The sequence below is a fragment of the Sturnira hondurensis genome, unplaced genomic scaffold (genome assembly GCF_014824575.4).
Source record: "Sturnira hondurensis isolate 20B ecotype Veracruz unplaced genomic scaffold, ASM1482457v3 Scaffold0025050, whole genome shotgun sequence".
Classification (NCBI taxonomy): Eukaryota; Metazoa; Chordata; class Mammalia; order Chiroptera; family Phyllostomidae; genus Sturnira; species Sturnira hondurensis.
This window is the reverse complement of record NW_028097681.1, coordinates 161,123-177,638: the sequence shown is the minus strand read 5'-3', so window position 1 is coordinate 177,638 and position 16,516 is coordinate 161,123. Positions and strand designations below refer to the sequence as shown.

General features: G+C 39.2%; 1 protein-coding gene across 1 annotated transcript; it reads right to left on the bottom strand.

The window, feature by feature from the left end:
- Positions 1–976: 976 nt before the first annotated feature.
- On the bottom strand, positions 977–1,877 carry LOC118982150 (olfactory receptor 7A10-like). Its single transcript, XM_037039096.1, has 2 exons — positions 1,498–1,877; positions 977–1,213 (listed from the first exon to the last, which is right to left on the bottom strand). Exons 1-2 carry the CDS (start codon positions 1,843–1,845, stop codon positions 977–979), a joined length of 585 nt encoding a protein of 194 aa, XP_036894991.1. The 5' UTR covers positions 1,846–1,877.
- Positions 1,878–16,516: the final 14,639 nt, after the last annotated feature.

Sequence of the window (16,516 nt, the reverse complement as noted above, 5' to 3'; positions counted from 1 at the left end):
ACATGGGGATGCATATATCTTTTAGAATAAGTGTTTTTTTAATTTGTTCAGATAAATACCCAGAAGTGAGATCGGGGAAGTCATATAAAAGTCTAATCATGATATTATACACCGGAAACTAATATTATATTGTATATTGACTATAACTTTTTTAATTTTGGGAGGCCTTTGTACATGGACACCAGTCTTCCATACTTCAGTGAAAACATGTACAGTATAGAAAAGGAAAATCTTCATAGTAATCAAATGTGAGGTTAAAAAATTTGCTCCCTCATTTTTGAAGTCATCTGTGATACTAAGACCGTATTAGGTCAATCTCTTTATTCAAATTTGCCTCTCAATGTAGACTCCACTTGCAATATATGTGTGATAATCAATTTTTGTTAGTGCTTATAGTGGACAGTGAGGACATCAGGCTGAAATAAATACACTAGCACACTAGTTATAAAACTCAATAGCATGTTAGAGTTGACATTGTCAGGAAGAACAGCTAAGGATAGTGATGATGATGTAGGGAAGAATGACAGAATCAAAGTGACAGCTTTGTTTTCAAATTTTCTTCTGCGATAAAATTACGTAAGTGCCCTTAGTTACCAAGTGTAGTTTTTTTTCCATGTCAGTAATATAACTCACGACAATGCTTTCAGGAATACTATAGAAAATTTACTTGGGAAGTTAAATACTATTTCAGAGAATAAGTTTTAATAAATCCAATTTACCTTATAAAATAAATGGAAACGTCCAAACATTTCTCATCCAACTTTGGGGAAAACTTGGGGAGAGTATAAAAATTTAAAAATTAAAAGCTGTCCATATATCAGACAGAGCAGGAAGCTCAGTCAAGTGAGTTTTTAATTGTATAGGGAATTTCAAATAAAAAAATGGAAATTCCAGGCATTAAATAGGAAGTGTGCTCTTTTCAGTCTAATCAAAGAACAGCAATTTCTGGCTGTAATGTTTTCAACATTATGTCCAGTCATGGACACTTTTTCAGCCCCAGGATGATTGATCTTTTTATAGCTGCCATCCCAAAGAATCTTTTCAGAGCCCCCTTTATGTCTTTGCTCCTGAGGCTGTAGATGAAGGGGTTCAGCATGGGTGTGACCACAGTGTACATGACTGAGGCTGTTGCACTTGAGAGTGATCTGTGGGTAGGAGCAGAGCTAAAGTACACTCCTGCACTTGTGCAATAAAATAAGGAGACAACCAAGAGGTGAGACGCACAAGTAGAAAATGCTTTATACTTTCCCTGAATTGATGACATTCTATGTATGGAAAACAGTATCTTAGAGTAAGAATAAAGGATCCCAGCCAGGGGGCCACCACCCAGCAGACCAACTCCAAGATACATCACCACATCATTAAGAAAAGTGTCAGAACAGGCAGTTGGACAACCTATTTGAGTTCACGGAAAAAGTGGGGGATTTCCACATCTGGACAGAAGGACAGCTGCATCACCATTAAGCTTTCCAACAAGGAATTGAGGATATACATGATCCAGGACATAAGAACCAGCAGTCCACAGAACTGAGTGTTCATGATGACTGTGTAGTGCAGAGGGTGACAGATGGCCACAAATCGGTCATAGGCCATCACAGTCAAGAGAAAGACATCCAACCCTGCAAAGAGTATAAAAAAATACACCTGAGTGATGCAGCCTGCATAGGTGATGACTTTGCTCTGTGTCTGGATGTTCACCAGCATCTTTGGGATGGTAGTGGAGGTGAAACAGATGTCTACCAAGGACAGGTTGGAGAGGAAGAAGTACATGGGTGTGTGGAGGTGGGAGTCTGAGCTGACGGCCAGGATGATGAGCAGGTTTCCCAACACAGTGATCAGGTACATGGAGAGGAACAGCCCAAATAGGAGGGGCTGCAGTTTTGATGCCTCTGATAGTCCCAGGAGAAGAAACTCTGAAATTTGTGAATCATTGCCTCGTACCATGTGGTTGTGCTCACAACTAGGAAGAAAAATAAAATGATTAATTTTTACACATGTAGGTGTTACCATAGTGAAATGCTACAATTTATGTTTTTTAGTTAAGAAATTATATATTTATATTTATCTTGAGCATATCATCTTTAAATTCTCTGAGTTGACATCTGTTATTAGGAATTTTTGTCCCACACTCAGTCTTATTCCCATGAAGTCATATAATATATAGTCATAATGTAAAAGTCTTTCATGCATTTGAAGAATTTATGTTGAGTACTGACCATCTTTTTGGGTAAGAGTATAGAATGCTGAGAAACAAAGTTTTTCTACAATCCAATGATGGAGAAAGAATATAAATTAGCAAATATAAAATATATACTATGTCAGAGGATGATAGATGCTATGAAAGAAAGCAGTTGTAAAATACAGTGGATGGGTCTCTGGCTGATGTGCCTCAGCTGATTAGGGCCAGCCTCAGAAGCAAAGGGTTGCTGATTCAGTTTCCAGTCAAGAGACACACCTGGGATGCAGGCCAGGTCTCCAGCAGGGGGTGTATGAGAATCAACCACACATCGATGTTTTTCTTCCTCTCTTTCTCCTTCACTTCCCCTCTCTCTAAAAATGAATAAATAAAATCTTTTAAAGACTAGAGTGCAAGAGAGGGAAGATAGCAATGTAGTAGGACTGAGAAGATTTTAGCTCCTGCACACATGGGAGTAAACCCTGGCAGATCTACTGAGCAACAGTGCAATCAACCAACAGTTCCCCAGCATTTATGAAACTGGGAGACCAGACATTGTGACGGATGCTGAGGGATTGGACAGTGGCAAGTCAGTGGGGTCTCGGGAACATGAGTAGAGACAGAAGCGGCCGCACTGTGGTGGGGGGCCAAAGGCATTGGTCGGGTTCAAGCTCCAGAGGCATCTGCCACGAGAGCCAGGGCACCCAGCGACCTTGGTAGGTGACCAGCGCCGGTCATCAGTTCCCTCCCTCCCCGTCTAAGCAAGGCTGAGCAACTCCTGGCAGAGACATGTTTGCTTGAGTTTACAGAGAGGGAAACAAGGACAAAGGGCCGTGTTCAACTGTGGACTCTGTGGTCGCCAGCCCAGGAGAATTGAGAGGTGCATTGTTGTCACCTGTCTGTCTGGGGATTGGGCTGGGCTGAGAGGCAGGCTTTCTGGAGAAGTTTCTTTCTTTTTTTTGGAAAGTGGACTGAGGTGTTCTCCTGCGACAGCAGCTTGGCTTCTTCCCACCCAGCCTGGCAGCAATCCAGAGGAGGGGCAGAAGCATTTGAGTACCACCACAGGACTGGGAACGACCATGCCAGATCCCGAGGGACCTGGGCAGCCTGGCAGGTGGGTGGAGCCCACACCCCAGTCTGGTAGCCTGGCTGGCGCAAGAGAGGGAGCACACGCGCCTGCATCCCAGCCCACAGAAAGGTCCTGCTGCAACCAGAAAAAACGGTTTGGACAGTTTGAAACTAACAAGAGAAGGTGGTTGTGGGGGGTTATTTTTTTAGTAATCTTATATATTTTTTAATTTTAGTATTGCTTTATCTTTCAATACTTTGTCCCTCTCCTTACTTTTTTCCTGTTTAAGTCCTTCTTCCTTTCTTCCCCAATTTATTGCTCTTTCCTTCCTTCTCCTGCCTTTTTTTCTTGTTTGATTGTTTGTTGTTTGTTTGCTTTTACCTACAAGAGACACAAACAACTGGGAACTGTAGAAAGACCAGATCGCTCCCAAAGATGGGGCATCTTAACAATAGAGACAGAGAGACAAATTTTACTTTGCTATAGCAGAGAAGCCAAAAGTTGCTGCATATTTGTATTATTATTATTTTTTCATTATTCTCACTTCTTTTATATTTTAATAGTATCTTTGTATATCCCCTCTTTCTGTATAGGCTTCTTAGTCTTGGCTGGTTATATTGTATTATTTGACAGGTTTCCCCTGTTCTTTCCTCCACAGTGTATTGCTAATTTTCTATAATTCACGCCACTTCTTTCCATTTAGCACACTACCCAAAGCTCTATTCCCCCTATTCAGACAGATCACATAGAGTCTGTCAGATGATTGTTGCTCTAATATTAGTATAAATAATATCTGTTCTATACAACTGTAAATAGTTCACAACACATCTCCTGAATCTTAGCCCACTTTATAGGTTCCTGAATTCTACCACTGTAGTGATTAACTCTACTTGCTCATATGCTACATCTGTTTAGTATTCTTTACCTTCACCTTACCTCAAAATCTGACTGCCTGCAACCTCACTGCTTTCTAGATACAACTCACAAACCTTCCCTCCCCAACAAGAGACTTATCTTCTGTCCATCCTTTCTTAAAAGTGGCAAGTTGGGTTGAAGAGTACAGTTAACACTATATATAGCCTAAAGATCTTCTATCTCTTCTCTACCATGTGTGACTGTAAATATCATAAAATTCTCTTCTGCTGTCATAAACCATTTTGCCTAAACCATAAACCAACAGATCACACAATCACAAAAAAAGGAGTAGGTGGAAGCAGAGAACATCAAGATACCTGCAGAAGACTGCACCACTGAATTTCACAGGTATTCGGCCACAGAAGTACACACCATAAACCCAGGGAGTCAGAACAGATCAATTTAAGAAGCTGTGGCTAACAAAAAGAGTCTCACAAACAATGGGAAGACAAACAGACAATCCACAAATGAAAGGAAAGGTGGAAGCTTCAGAAAGAATGCTAAATGAAATAGAGGCAAGTAAACTATCAGATATTGAATTCAAAGCACTAGTTATCAGGAAATTCAAAGAGCTCATAATGTGCTACCAGAAACTACAGGAGAGCTACAAATGAACTCACTGCAAACTATATCAACATGAAAAAGGAAATAGAAACTATTAGTAAAAGACAAGAGGAAATGAAGAATACAATTATTGAAATGAAGAACACAGTGGAAGGAATCAAAAGCAGGATCGATGAAGCAGAAGATCATATCAGCGAGTTAAAGGACAAAAAAAAAACAAAAAAAAAAAACGCTCCCAGAAAGAGCAAGAAAAAGAAAAGAGGCTCAGAAAGAAATTCCTAAGAAGAGGAATTAAGAGAAATGCAAGATAATATGAAATGTAATAATATCTGAATAATAGGAATACCAGAAGGATAAGAAGAAGAACAAGGGATAGAAAACCTACTTGATGGGGTGGGGGGCGGGCAGGGTTGGGAATATAAGACAGAAACCTGTACTTGAACAAGAATTAAATAAAAATTATATTAAAAAATAAAAAATAATAAAAAAATAAAAGAAAACCTACTTGAAAAAGTAATGTTGGAAAATTTTCCTAATTTCATGAGAGAAAAAGTCACACAAATCCAGGAAACTCACAGAGTCCCAATCAAGAGAAACCCAAATAGGCCCACTTCAAAAAACATCATCATGAACACAGCAAAATTCCAAGACAAAGAGAGAATCTTAAAGGCAGCAAGGGAGAAAAAGAAAGTAATATACAAGGGAGCCCAAATAAGGTTCGCTGCTGACTTCCCAATGGAAACGCTCTAAGCAAGAAGAGAATGGCAAGAAATATTCCAAGTAATGAGAAACAGAGGACTGCAACCAAGGCTACTTTATCCAGCAAAGCTCTCAATCAAGATAGAAGGCCAAATAAAGAGCTTCTAAGACAAAAGAAGTCTAAAAGAATATGCCTTCACCAAACCAACTCTACAAGAAATACTAAAAGGACTGCTCGAAGGAAAGAAAGAAAAAGAGAGAGACAGAGAGGAACACAGGTACAAAAATGGCAATGAATAAGTACCTATCAATAATAACGTTAAACATAAATGGATTAAATGCTCCAATCAAAAGACATAGAATAGCTGAATGGATAAGAAAGCAAGACCCACACATATGCTGCCTAGAAGAGACCCACCTCAGGACAAAATACTATCACAGACTAAAAGTAAAAAGCTGTAAACAAATTTTCCAAGCAAATAGACAAGAAAAAAAAGCTGGGGTAGCAATTCTCCTATCAGACAATATAGGCTTCAAAAAAAGGGACATAAAGAGAGACCCAGAAGGTCATTTCATAATACTCAAGAAAAGAATCAACCAAGAAGAGTTTAACATCATAAATATATATGCACCCAACATAGGAGCACCCAAATATATAAAGAAAATCTTAAAGGACTTCAAGAAAGATATTGACAGCAACACAGTTATAATAGGGGATTTTAACACTCCACTGTCAAAAATGGACAGATCTTCCCTGGCTGGTGTGGCTCAGTGGATTGAGTGCAGGCCTTTGAACAACACGATTGCGGTTGGATTCCCAGTCAGGGCACATGCCTTGGTTGCAGGCCAGTTCCCAGCTGGGACGCATGAGAGCCAACCATACATTGATATTTCTCTCCCTCTCTCCTTCCCTTCCTCTCTGTCAAAAAATAAATTAAAAAATCTTTAAAAAACAGGAAAAAAAGAATAAAAAAAGGACAGATCTTCAAAACAAAATATCAACAGAGATATTGTGGCATGAAACAACGCCCTAGATGAAATGGACTTAACTGATATATAGAGAGCCTTTCATCCCAAAGAAGCTAAATATACATTCTTTTCAAATGCACATGGAACATTTTCAAAGATAGACCACATAATAGGACACAAAACAAGCCTGAAAAAATTCAAGAAAATTGAAATCGTACCAAGCATTTTCTCTGACCACAAGGGACTGAAATTGGAACCCCCCCCCCAAAAAAAAAAGACAAAACACAAAAAGGCATGGGGACTGAATGGCATGCTATTAAACAATGAATGGGTCAAGAATGAAATTAGGGAAGAAATAAAAAAGTTTCAGGAAACAAATGAAAATGAACTCACAACAACCCAAAACTTACAGGATACAGTGAAGGCAGTCCTGAGAGGAAAGTTCATAGCAATACAGGCTTACATAAAGAAGATAGAAACATTTCAAACAAATAGCTTACTCTACGCCTGCAAGAACTCCAGGAAGAATAACAAAGACAGCCCAGAGCAAATAGAAAGAAGGAAATAACCAAAATCAGAGTAGAATTAAATGACAGAGACTAAAAGCACAATTCTAAGGATCAATAAATCCAGGAGCTGGTTTTTTGAAAAGATAAACAAAATCAACAAGCCTTTATGTAGGCTCATCAAGAAAAGAAGAGAGAGGACCCAAATAAACACAATCAGAAATGAAAGAGGAGAGATTACAACTGATACCACAGAAATAGAAAGGATTGTAAGAAAGTACTACGAAGAACTGTAGGCCAAAAAATTCCCCCAATTTGTCCAATTGGGGGAATTGGACAAATTTCTAGAAAAATATAGTCTCTCAAAACTCAATGAAGAAGAAGCAGAAAGCCTGAACAGACCAATAACATCAGATGAAATTGAAGCAATAATAAAAAGTCTCCCATCACACAAAAGCCCTGGACCAGATGGTTTCACAGGAGAATTCTACAAAGGATTTAAGGAAGAGCTGACCCCTATTCTTCACAGACCATTCCAAAAAATCCAAAATGATGGGAAACTCCCAAACTCTTTTTTTTAAATATTTTATTTATTTATCTTTAGAGGGGAAGGGAAAGAGAGAGGAAGGAAACATCAATGTATGGTTGCTTCTTATGCATCTCCTGCAGGGAACTGGACCCTGCCAGAAACTGGCCTGCAACCCAAGCATGTGCCCTGACTGGGAATCGAACCGCGATCGTCTGGTTCACAGGCCCGCGCTCAATCCACTGAGCTACACCAGCCAGGGCCTCCAAACTCTTTTTATGAAGCCACCATCATCCTAATTCCAAAACCAGATAGACACAGCAAAGAAAGAAAACTTCAGGCCAATATCGCTGATGAACATAGATGCTAAAATCCTCAACAAAATATTGGCAAATCACATCCAACAATACATAAAAAAGATCATACAGCATGACCAAGTGGAATTCATCCCAGGGATGCAAGGATGGTTCAATATTTGCAAATCAGTAAATGTAATACATCACATAAACAAAACAAAGACAAAAACCACATGATCATATCAATAGATGCAGAAAAAGCTTTTGATAAGGTACAATACCTATTTATGATAAAGGTACTCAGCAAAGTGGGAATAGAGGGAGCATTGCTCAATATAATAAAGACCATATATGAAAGACTTACAGCCAACATCATACTCAGTGGGCAAAAACTAAAAGCTTTTCCACTAAGATCAGGAAGAAGACAAGGTTACCCACTTTCATCACTTCCATTCAATATAGTATTGGACGTTTTACCCACAGCGATCAGACAATAAAGGAAAGTAAAAGGCATCCAAATTGAAAAGAAGAAAACAAAACTGTCACTGTTTGCAGATGACATGATAGTGTACATGGAAAATCCTATAGACTCTACCAAAAAACTGCTCAAACTAACAAATTAATTTGGCAAAACCGTGGTTACAAAGTCAATATCCAGAAATCAAAGGCATTTTTGTATACTAATAATGAATCAGCAGAAGAAATCAAGAAAAAGTCCCATTCCATATAGCAAAAACAAAAATAAAATATCTGGGAATAAATCTAACCAAAGAGGTAAAAGACCTGTATGCAGAAAACTACACAACACTGAAGAAAAAAAATCAAGGAACACACAAACAAATGGAAACACATACCGTGTTCATGGATTGGAAGAATTAATATCATCAAAATGTCCATACTACCCAAAGCAATTTACAGATTCAATGCAATACCTATTAACGTACCAATGGCATATTTCACAGACATAGAACAAACACTTCAAAAATTTATATGGAACCACAAACGACCCCGAATAGCAGCTGCAATGTTGCGAAAGAAAACAAAGTAGAAGGGATCACAATACCTGATGTCAAACTGTATTACAAGGCTACTGTAATCAAAACAGCATGTTACTGGCATAAAAACAGGCACATAGACCAATGGAACAGAACAGAGAGCCCAGATATAAATCCAACTCTCTACAGTCAATTAATATTTGACAAAGGGGGTAGTAACATAAAATGGAGTAAAGATAGCATCTTCAACAAATGCTGTTGGGAGAACTAGACAGCTATGTTTAAAAAAGTGACTTGAGCACTAACTTACACCATACACCAAAATAAATTCAGGTGGATAAAAGACTTAAATATAAGCCATGATACCATTAAAGTCCTAGAGGAGAACATTGGTATGAAAATATCAGATATTTCACGCAGCAACAATTTTACTGATATGTCCCCTAGAGCAAGGAATATAAAGGAAAGAATAAACAAATGGGATCTCATCAAAATTAAAAGCTTCTGCGCAGCTAAAGAAAACAGCATTAAAATAAAAAGACAACCAACTGTATGGGAAAACATATTTGCCCATGATACCTCAGACAAAGGTTTAATCTCCAAAATATACAAAGAACGTACACAATTCCACTCTAAGTAGACAAGCAACCGAATTAAAAAGTGGGCAAAGGACTTGAACAGACACTTTGCCAAGGAGGACATACAGAAGATCCAGAGATACATGAAAAGATGCTCAATATCGCTAGCTATCAGAGAGATGCAAATTAAAACCACAATGAGATACCACTTTACACCGGTGAGAATGGCTATCATAAACAAAACAACAAGCAACAAATGTTGGAGAGGTTGTGCTGAAAGGGGACCCTAGCTCACTGTTGGTGGGATTGCAGACTGGTACAACCACTATGGAAAACAGTATGAAATTTTCTAAGAAAACTAAAAATGGACCTCCTTATTGACCCAGCAATTCCACAGCTGAGATTATATCCTAATAACCCTAAAACACTAATCTCAAAGAACCTATGCTTCCCAATGTTCATAACAGCACAATTTATAAATTTACAATTTGCAAGAGTTGGAAACAACCTAGGTGCTCATCAGTAAATGACTCGATCAAAAATTTGTGGCACATATGTACAATGGAATTCTGTGCAGCAGAAAGAAAGAAGGAGCTCCTACCCTTTGCAACAGCATAGATGGACCTGGAGAGCATTATGCTGAGTGAAATAAGCCCGGTGTTGGAAGACAAATACCATATGATCTCACCTTTAACAGGAAGCTAAATAACAAAACAAATAAGCAAGCAAAATAAAAAGAAAGACACTGAAATAGATAACAGGGGGACATTGATCAGAGGAGAGAGGGAAAGAAATTTCAGGGGAAAAGGGGGGGATTTAGAGGAACTAGTATAAAGGACACATGGATAACAACTAAGGGCGGTGCATATGGGAGGGAGGTGGGGAGCACGGGTGAGTGGGCTGGGATGGAAGTAATAGAAAAGTGTACTTGAACAATAAATTAAAAAATAAAAATAAATTAAATTAAATTAAAAAATAAATAAAGACTAGAGTGTATGTGGGTTTTGTATTTTACAGAGAGTTCAGGAAACCTTGCAAACCTGGTGACATTTGAACAAAGGCCTGGAGAAAGGCAGAGTGAGAGTCATGCTGTTGTCTAGGGGAAAGGTGTGCCCTGTTGTAAGAAGGGTCAGAGCAAAAACTCTGAGGATGGCATCTGTTTTTGATACACAAGGCTCCTTTTTTAATTAACTTTATTGGCATTACATAGATGAAAAAATTATATTAACTAATGACATCCCAATACATTTAATGTAAAATAAATCAATGCATATAGGTTTCATGTATAATTTTATAACACACCGTCTGTTTATTGCATGTGAGCCCACCACCCAAAGACAGATTTTTCTGTCACCGTGTATGTGACTCCCTCTACTCCCTCTGTATTACCCCCTCACCCCTCTTCCCTCTCGTAAGTGCCATATCATTGTCTCTGTGCTTGAGTTTTTGTTCTTTTTTCTTGTTTGCTCATTTGTTGCTTCAGTTTTATCTCCCATGCATGAGTGAAATCATATGGTTCTTGGGAAGTTAGAGTGTGAAGGGGGGCTGAGCAAGAGGGAGAGTGATGAGGGATGGTGTCTGAGAATGTGGAGGAACAAGGTGGCCTCGCTGCTGCTGCTGCTGCTGTTACCATCAAGACATAGGTAGTCCTTCTCCTATATTTTGTTCCTTTTTACATTTTACATTTTGTTTCAAAGGATTCCTGTGAATAGAATTGTTGTTTTCTTTATTTCCATCTTTTGGTTAAGATTATCGTGTCTGTTTCTAAAGTGCCACATTTTGGAGTGCACGAGCCTAGGTAACACTGCCCACAGTGTTATCTAACACTTGGGCCTCACAAAATGTGTGTGTGCACACATGCAATACATACAACACACAGCACAATGTGACCTCCTGGGGCCCCATGACTCCCCGCTCTCCTCACTTACAGCTGCAATAATTGGGAAGGGAATAATATAAGTAAAGCACGTTTTTAAAAGCAAATTATCTTTATTATAAAGAATGTAGGAATATTTCCCAACAAGCTGGTAAGCCTCCTGAGAACATGTAAACATGGGAATCCATTTTAATGAGATCATTTTTGTGCCCTGTATTAAAAAATTTAACAGGCATTTAGGGAAAAGTGAGAGAGGAGAGAAATAGACATGGAGAAAAACGAGATCCAAGAGCTCAGAGGGCCTCTGAGCAACTGACATGAGGACAAAGCTCCCTGGTCCTGGGAGCATTCCAACCACAGTTCTGTTCCCTTGATGCCACGAATAACTGATCAAACAGCAAAAAACAATTTACCCAAAAGAGAAAAGAGCACTATCTTTATGGTGTCAAGACATGTTCCTGAATGAACATCCACTAGACCAATAAGCTAAGGGAATAAACACACAATTTACAACAGAAAATATATAATGTACAATATGAGGATACTAAAAAGATAATTGGTGGGACTTTTCTAAATGCTTTTAGATGCAACACTTCTTGAATAAGAAAACTGAATCTCAGTTTTGATTCTTGATCTACCAACCACATGTTAGCTGCTTGAACTTAGAGAGACAACAGAATGATTCTAAATTAATCATTACATGTTCATATTCTCCCTTAAAAGCTTGGCACAGTTCCTCCCTGTTACTAAATGAATGGTTATCACTGGTGATGAGATTTTGCTAATTTTTTCTCCTATCTCACAAATATTTCCATTGCTTCCCCACCTCTTGGTAATAAAGTATTGCAAAGTAATGCTCATCCACATAATAAATGCAATTTTTCATGTGGATCCACAATGTGAATGAGGGTACTCTGAAAGGTATGTCTCAGGACCTGCTATTGAGAGGTAATATCCATGTCCACGGGTCTGGACCTTTCTAATAAATACAAAGCAGTTTCAAATACAATCTATCTTAAAAAGTTGAAAAAATGCCTCTGTTACTCTATTTTCCCACTGCCCTTGACTGCAAAAGTTCTCTAATATGTTCTAATTTTATTAAAACACTTTATGCCTTCACTTCCTTACCCCATCTCATCCAACTGCACTGCCACTCTTATCTCTTGATTGTCAACAATTACTCTTGTATTGCTGAGTCCAACAGTCACTTCTCTTTGTAACATATTAAAGTAATTAGTTAAAAATTAATTCCTGTAGCACACAAAGATGGCAATCTCTCAGCTGTGAGTTAGGCTGGTTTGGCTCTCGGGTGACTTCAAATACAAGTTCTCAGGTTCCAATCTCTCGAAATCTTTCCTGAAGTAGCTACTGGGCTTTCAGACTCACCTGGATGGGGTCTCAGAGTGGAAATTCTTTGTGTGGAAGTCTGAATTCCTGCCTGGATCATTGATGATGGAGACCGAAGCTCTGACCCCAGAGAAGACAGAAGGAAAGAGTAAAGTGTTGGTCCCCAGCCAGACTTAGAAATCCCAAAGCAACAATCATGTTCTGTCCAGTTGAAGGTGCACACCCTAAGGGTCTGCAACCGAGAAGATATTTTCAGCTCCCTTCATCTGCTCATTAGGCACTGTTTTCACTGTTACTCCCACCTCTGAGCACATTATTTCCCCGTGGACCCTGGTCTGGAAAGAAAGGAAAATTTCCTGCTGATTCACTGTTCCCTGTAGACCATATTAGAGGTCAGGTGAATCCAGTTTTTGTTATTCCTTCTCTATGAACTCAGCTGCCTCCCAGAGGTCTAATCTCCTCCAACTTTATCCTAACCTTAAGTTAATATTTTCTCCATATTTACCACTGAGGAGTCTATCTTGACTTGGACTTCCACAGTATTGACTCGTGGTGGGAACAGCTTCTGATATCTTCAGAAAATTGCTAATCCCTCTTCAACAATAGAGAGAGATGTGTTCCTTTGCCACAAAACAAATGGTACTATAATTCTTGACTTTATCTGACTTCTGACAAATCAGTTAGGAGATACATGCTTATAACTCTAATTTAGAGCTATCATTTACTCCTTCTATTAAAAATGTTTAATTATAAGATATATTTAGATCTTTTTATGCACTGTGGACTGAGCTCAGAATCTTATGTGGATTATCTTATTTCATTTTTACATATGTCCATTCTGTGTGGTTGGTACTATTATGAAACCCATTCTACATTGCAGAAATGAGGCTCAGAGGGTGTAGCATCTCCCCTAAGTTATGAACTGAGAAAGAGATTGACTTTGTTTGGAACTCCCTCAAGATGCTTCTAGTCCAGCCCAGTGGGGCTCAACTGGAATGATTTTGCCACCAAGGAATAATTTACAATATCTAGAGAAATTGTTTGGTGTCAGTAACTAGGGAAGTGCTACTGGCACCTAGTGGATTGAGGGCAGGGCTGCCTCTCAATATCTTACAATGCACGGATGACTCCACCACAAAGAGGTATCCAGCAGACATGTTAACAGTGCAGAGATGAGAGATACTATTCAGGACCAAAACATCTCCAGCATCAATGGATATACCTATTTGGGATCTTGTTCAGATGTAGATTTTGATGGGCAGGTCTGGTGTGACCCAGAGTTTCTGCACTTGTAACCAGCTTCTACTTAATTTTGATGCTTCAGGTCCTAGTATGTGACCATGCTGAATTCCAAGGCTGATGTCCAGTGTCAGATTCTGTGGTAAGTAGATTTTTGGCTCTTCAACAAGAATTTTCTCACATACCTCAGGTCTGGCCTTACACTGTCACATGTTGGACTCAGTAGTTCAGCTTATGAATACTCAAGTTCACACATGCCTCTTGAATATTTCTCTTATGACAGGAAATGACACTTTCAGGCCTTTAGTTCATTATTTACATAAATAGGAAACTTCCAGCTATGTTTTGGAGTTGGTGAGAGAAGTTAGTCACATTTCAGAGCTGATGGGAAATTATCAGTACAGAGCAGATGCTCGCTTTATAGCAGCAATGCCTATGTCCCAGTTCTGCATTTACTAAGCTAATTGTGACACAGAGAATCTGTAGAAACAGGAAGTGAGTCCAGCATGTCCCTGACCCTGAGAGAGAAAGACAGCTGTGATCTCAAAGGTGGACCTGCTCACGGGGCCCCTCAGAAGGAGTAGAGTGCTTGAGTAGCCACCATTCTGTGCTATGATGAACTCAGTGATATGACCTCTGACCTTTTACCCTCTAACACTGCCTCCAAATAGCCACAGTAAGGTTTTGTAAATTCTTCCATCTGTTTCACTCTTGGGAGTATCTGCAAAGCCAATGTTTCTTAGTGAACCAAATTATTCCATCTTTTTATCTTCCTTGTTGCAATTCTACAGCATCTATCTCATAAACCTTTGGTGCTTGTGTGTCTGTTTCTGCTCCAAGTAGAACTGGTTTCTTCTTTTCAAGGTTACTGATTCCCTGCTTCATTCCTTCTAAAGGTCTGTACATCCCCATCCATGGTTGTGAGTCCTGAATGTGCCTCAAGGGGTGATGACCATGAATCCCTACTGTTTGCCTCTGATTTGGGGGGTGGAAGATGGGAGGGTGGGTGATAGAATGCATGTTGAGGATGCCTAAGAAGAAGCTATGAGGCAATGTGAGATTCTACCCTTTCTCTTCCTCTTTTTCTCTGTCACGTGAATGGACCCGTCACATAGGATCTGTTCCACCAGCCCGGGTCCCAGGTGAAGACATCCACTGAGCAAAGCACAGCTGAGTCAGAGCCACAGACTCTCCACAGCCTATACATGCTGTGATGAGGAATAAACTTTTATTATTTTTAACCACTGTGGTGTTGAGTGTTGCTTGTTACCAAAACTGATTAATACATTCCTTTGTGTAATTCTTTTTAAAGTATATTTTAGTAATTATGCTATTCTAGTTTTCCCAATTTCCCCCCCTTTATCCCTCCTCCGCCCTTCACTGTCCAACCCTCCAGCATTCCCCCCCGCCTTAGTTCATGTTCAAGAGTTGTACATATACATGTACCATTTTGACCTGTTTCCATCTATTTTAAGCCTACCAATTATGCTTCTTCTTCCCTGTACCTTTTCCACTCTATTCCTCCCCTCTCCCTCCCCACTGAAAACTCTCCATGTAATGTCCATTTCTCTGATTCTGTTGCTGTTCTAGGTGTTTACTTAGTTTTTGTTTTTGTTGTTTTTCCTTTTGTTTTAGGTTCATTTGTTAATAGTTGAGAGTTTGTTGTCTTTTTACTGTTCATAGGTTTTGATCTTCTTCTATTTCTTAGATAAGTCCCTTTAACATTTCATATGATAAGGGCTTGGTGATGATAAACTCCTTTAACTACCTTATCTGGGAAGCACTTTATCTGCCCTTCCATTCTAAATGAAAGCTTTGCAGGACAGAGTAATCTTGGATGCAGGTCCTTGCCTTTCATGAATTGGAATACTTCTTTCCAGCCCCTTCTTGCCAGCAAGGTTTAGACTAATGGGTACTCCTTTACAGGTAACTTTTTCCTTTCCTCTTGCTGCTTTTAAGATTCTCTCTTTATCTTTAATCTTGGGTAACTTAATGATGATGTGCCTTGGTGTTTTCCTCTTTGGGCCCAACCTCTTTGGGACTCTCTGGTCTTCCTGGACTTCTTGGAAGTCTATTTCCTTCACGAGATTGGGGAGGCTTTCCTTCATTACTTGTTCAAATAAGTTTTCAATTTCTTGCTATTGTTGTTCTTCTTCTTGCACCCCTATAATTCAAATATTGGAGCATTTAAAGTTGTCCCAGGGGTTCCTAAGCCTCTCTTTATTTGTTTTCCCCTGAATTCTTGTTTCTTCATTCTGTTCTGGTTGGATGTTTATGTCTTCCTTTTGTTCCAAATCATTGGAACATAAGTCCAGTTTTCTTCCTATCACTGTTGGTTCCCTGAATATTTTGCTTTATTTCACTTTGGGTATCTTTCATTTGTTCTTTCATTTTGTAACTAAGATGAATTAGTTCTGTGAGCATTTTGATTACCAGCGCTTTGAACTCTCCATCAGATAGGTTGGCTATCTCCTCATCGCTTAGCTCTCTTTCTGAAATTTTGCTCTGTTCTTTCATTTTGGCCCTATTTCTTTGTTCAGAGCATCTGTTAAGTTACAAGGGGGTGGGGCCTTATGTATTCATTAGGGTAGAGCAACCCTCTTTGCTGTGTTGTGGGATGTCTATGGAGGACGGTTCAGAAAGGGAACAATGCAGCTCACTTGCTCAGCTCTAGCCCCATTTTCCAACAGACTCTCATGTGAGACAGGGAGTTTCTCCCACTGTGGCAACCCCCACCATGGTCCACAGTAAGCTCTGAGTC

Bases quoted from the DNA above. Each gene is read 5' to 3' on its own strand.
- LOC118982150 (XM_037039096.1), bottom strand. From the start codon at position 1,845: ATGTACCTGATCACTGTGTTGGGAAACCTGCTCATCATCCTGGCCGTC. The intron at 1,214-1,497 runs ATCATGTATATC...TGTGCGTCTCAC, and splicing joins TGCTGGTTCTTATGTCCTGG to CTCTTGGTTGTCTCCTTATT.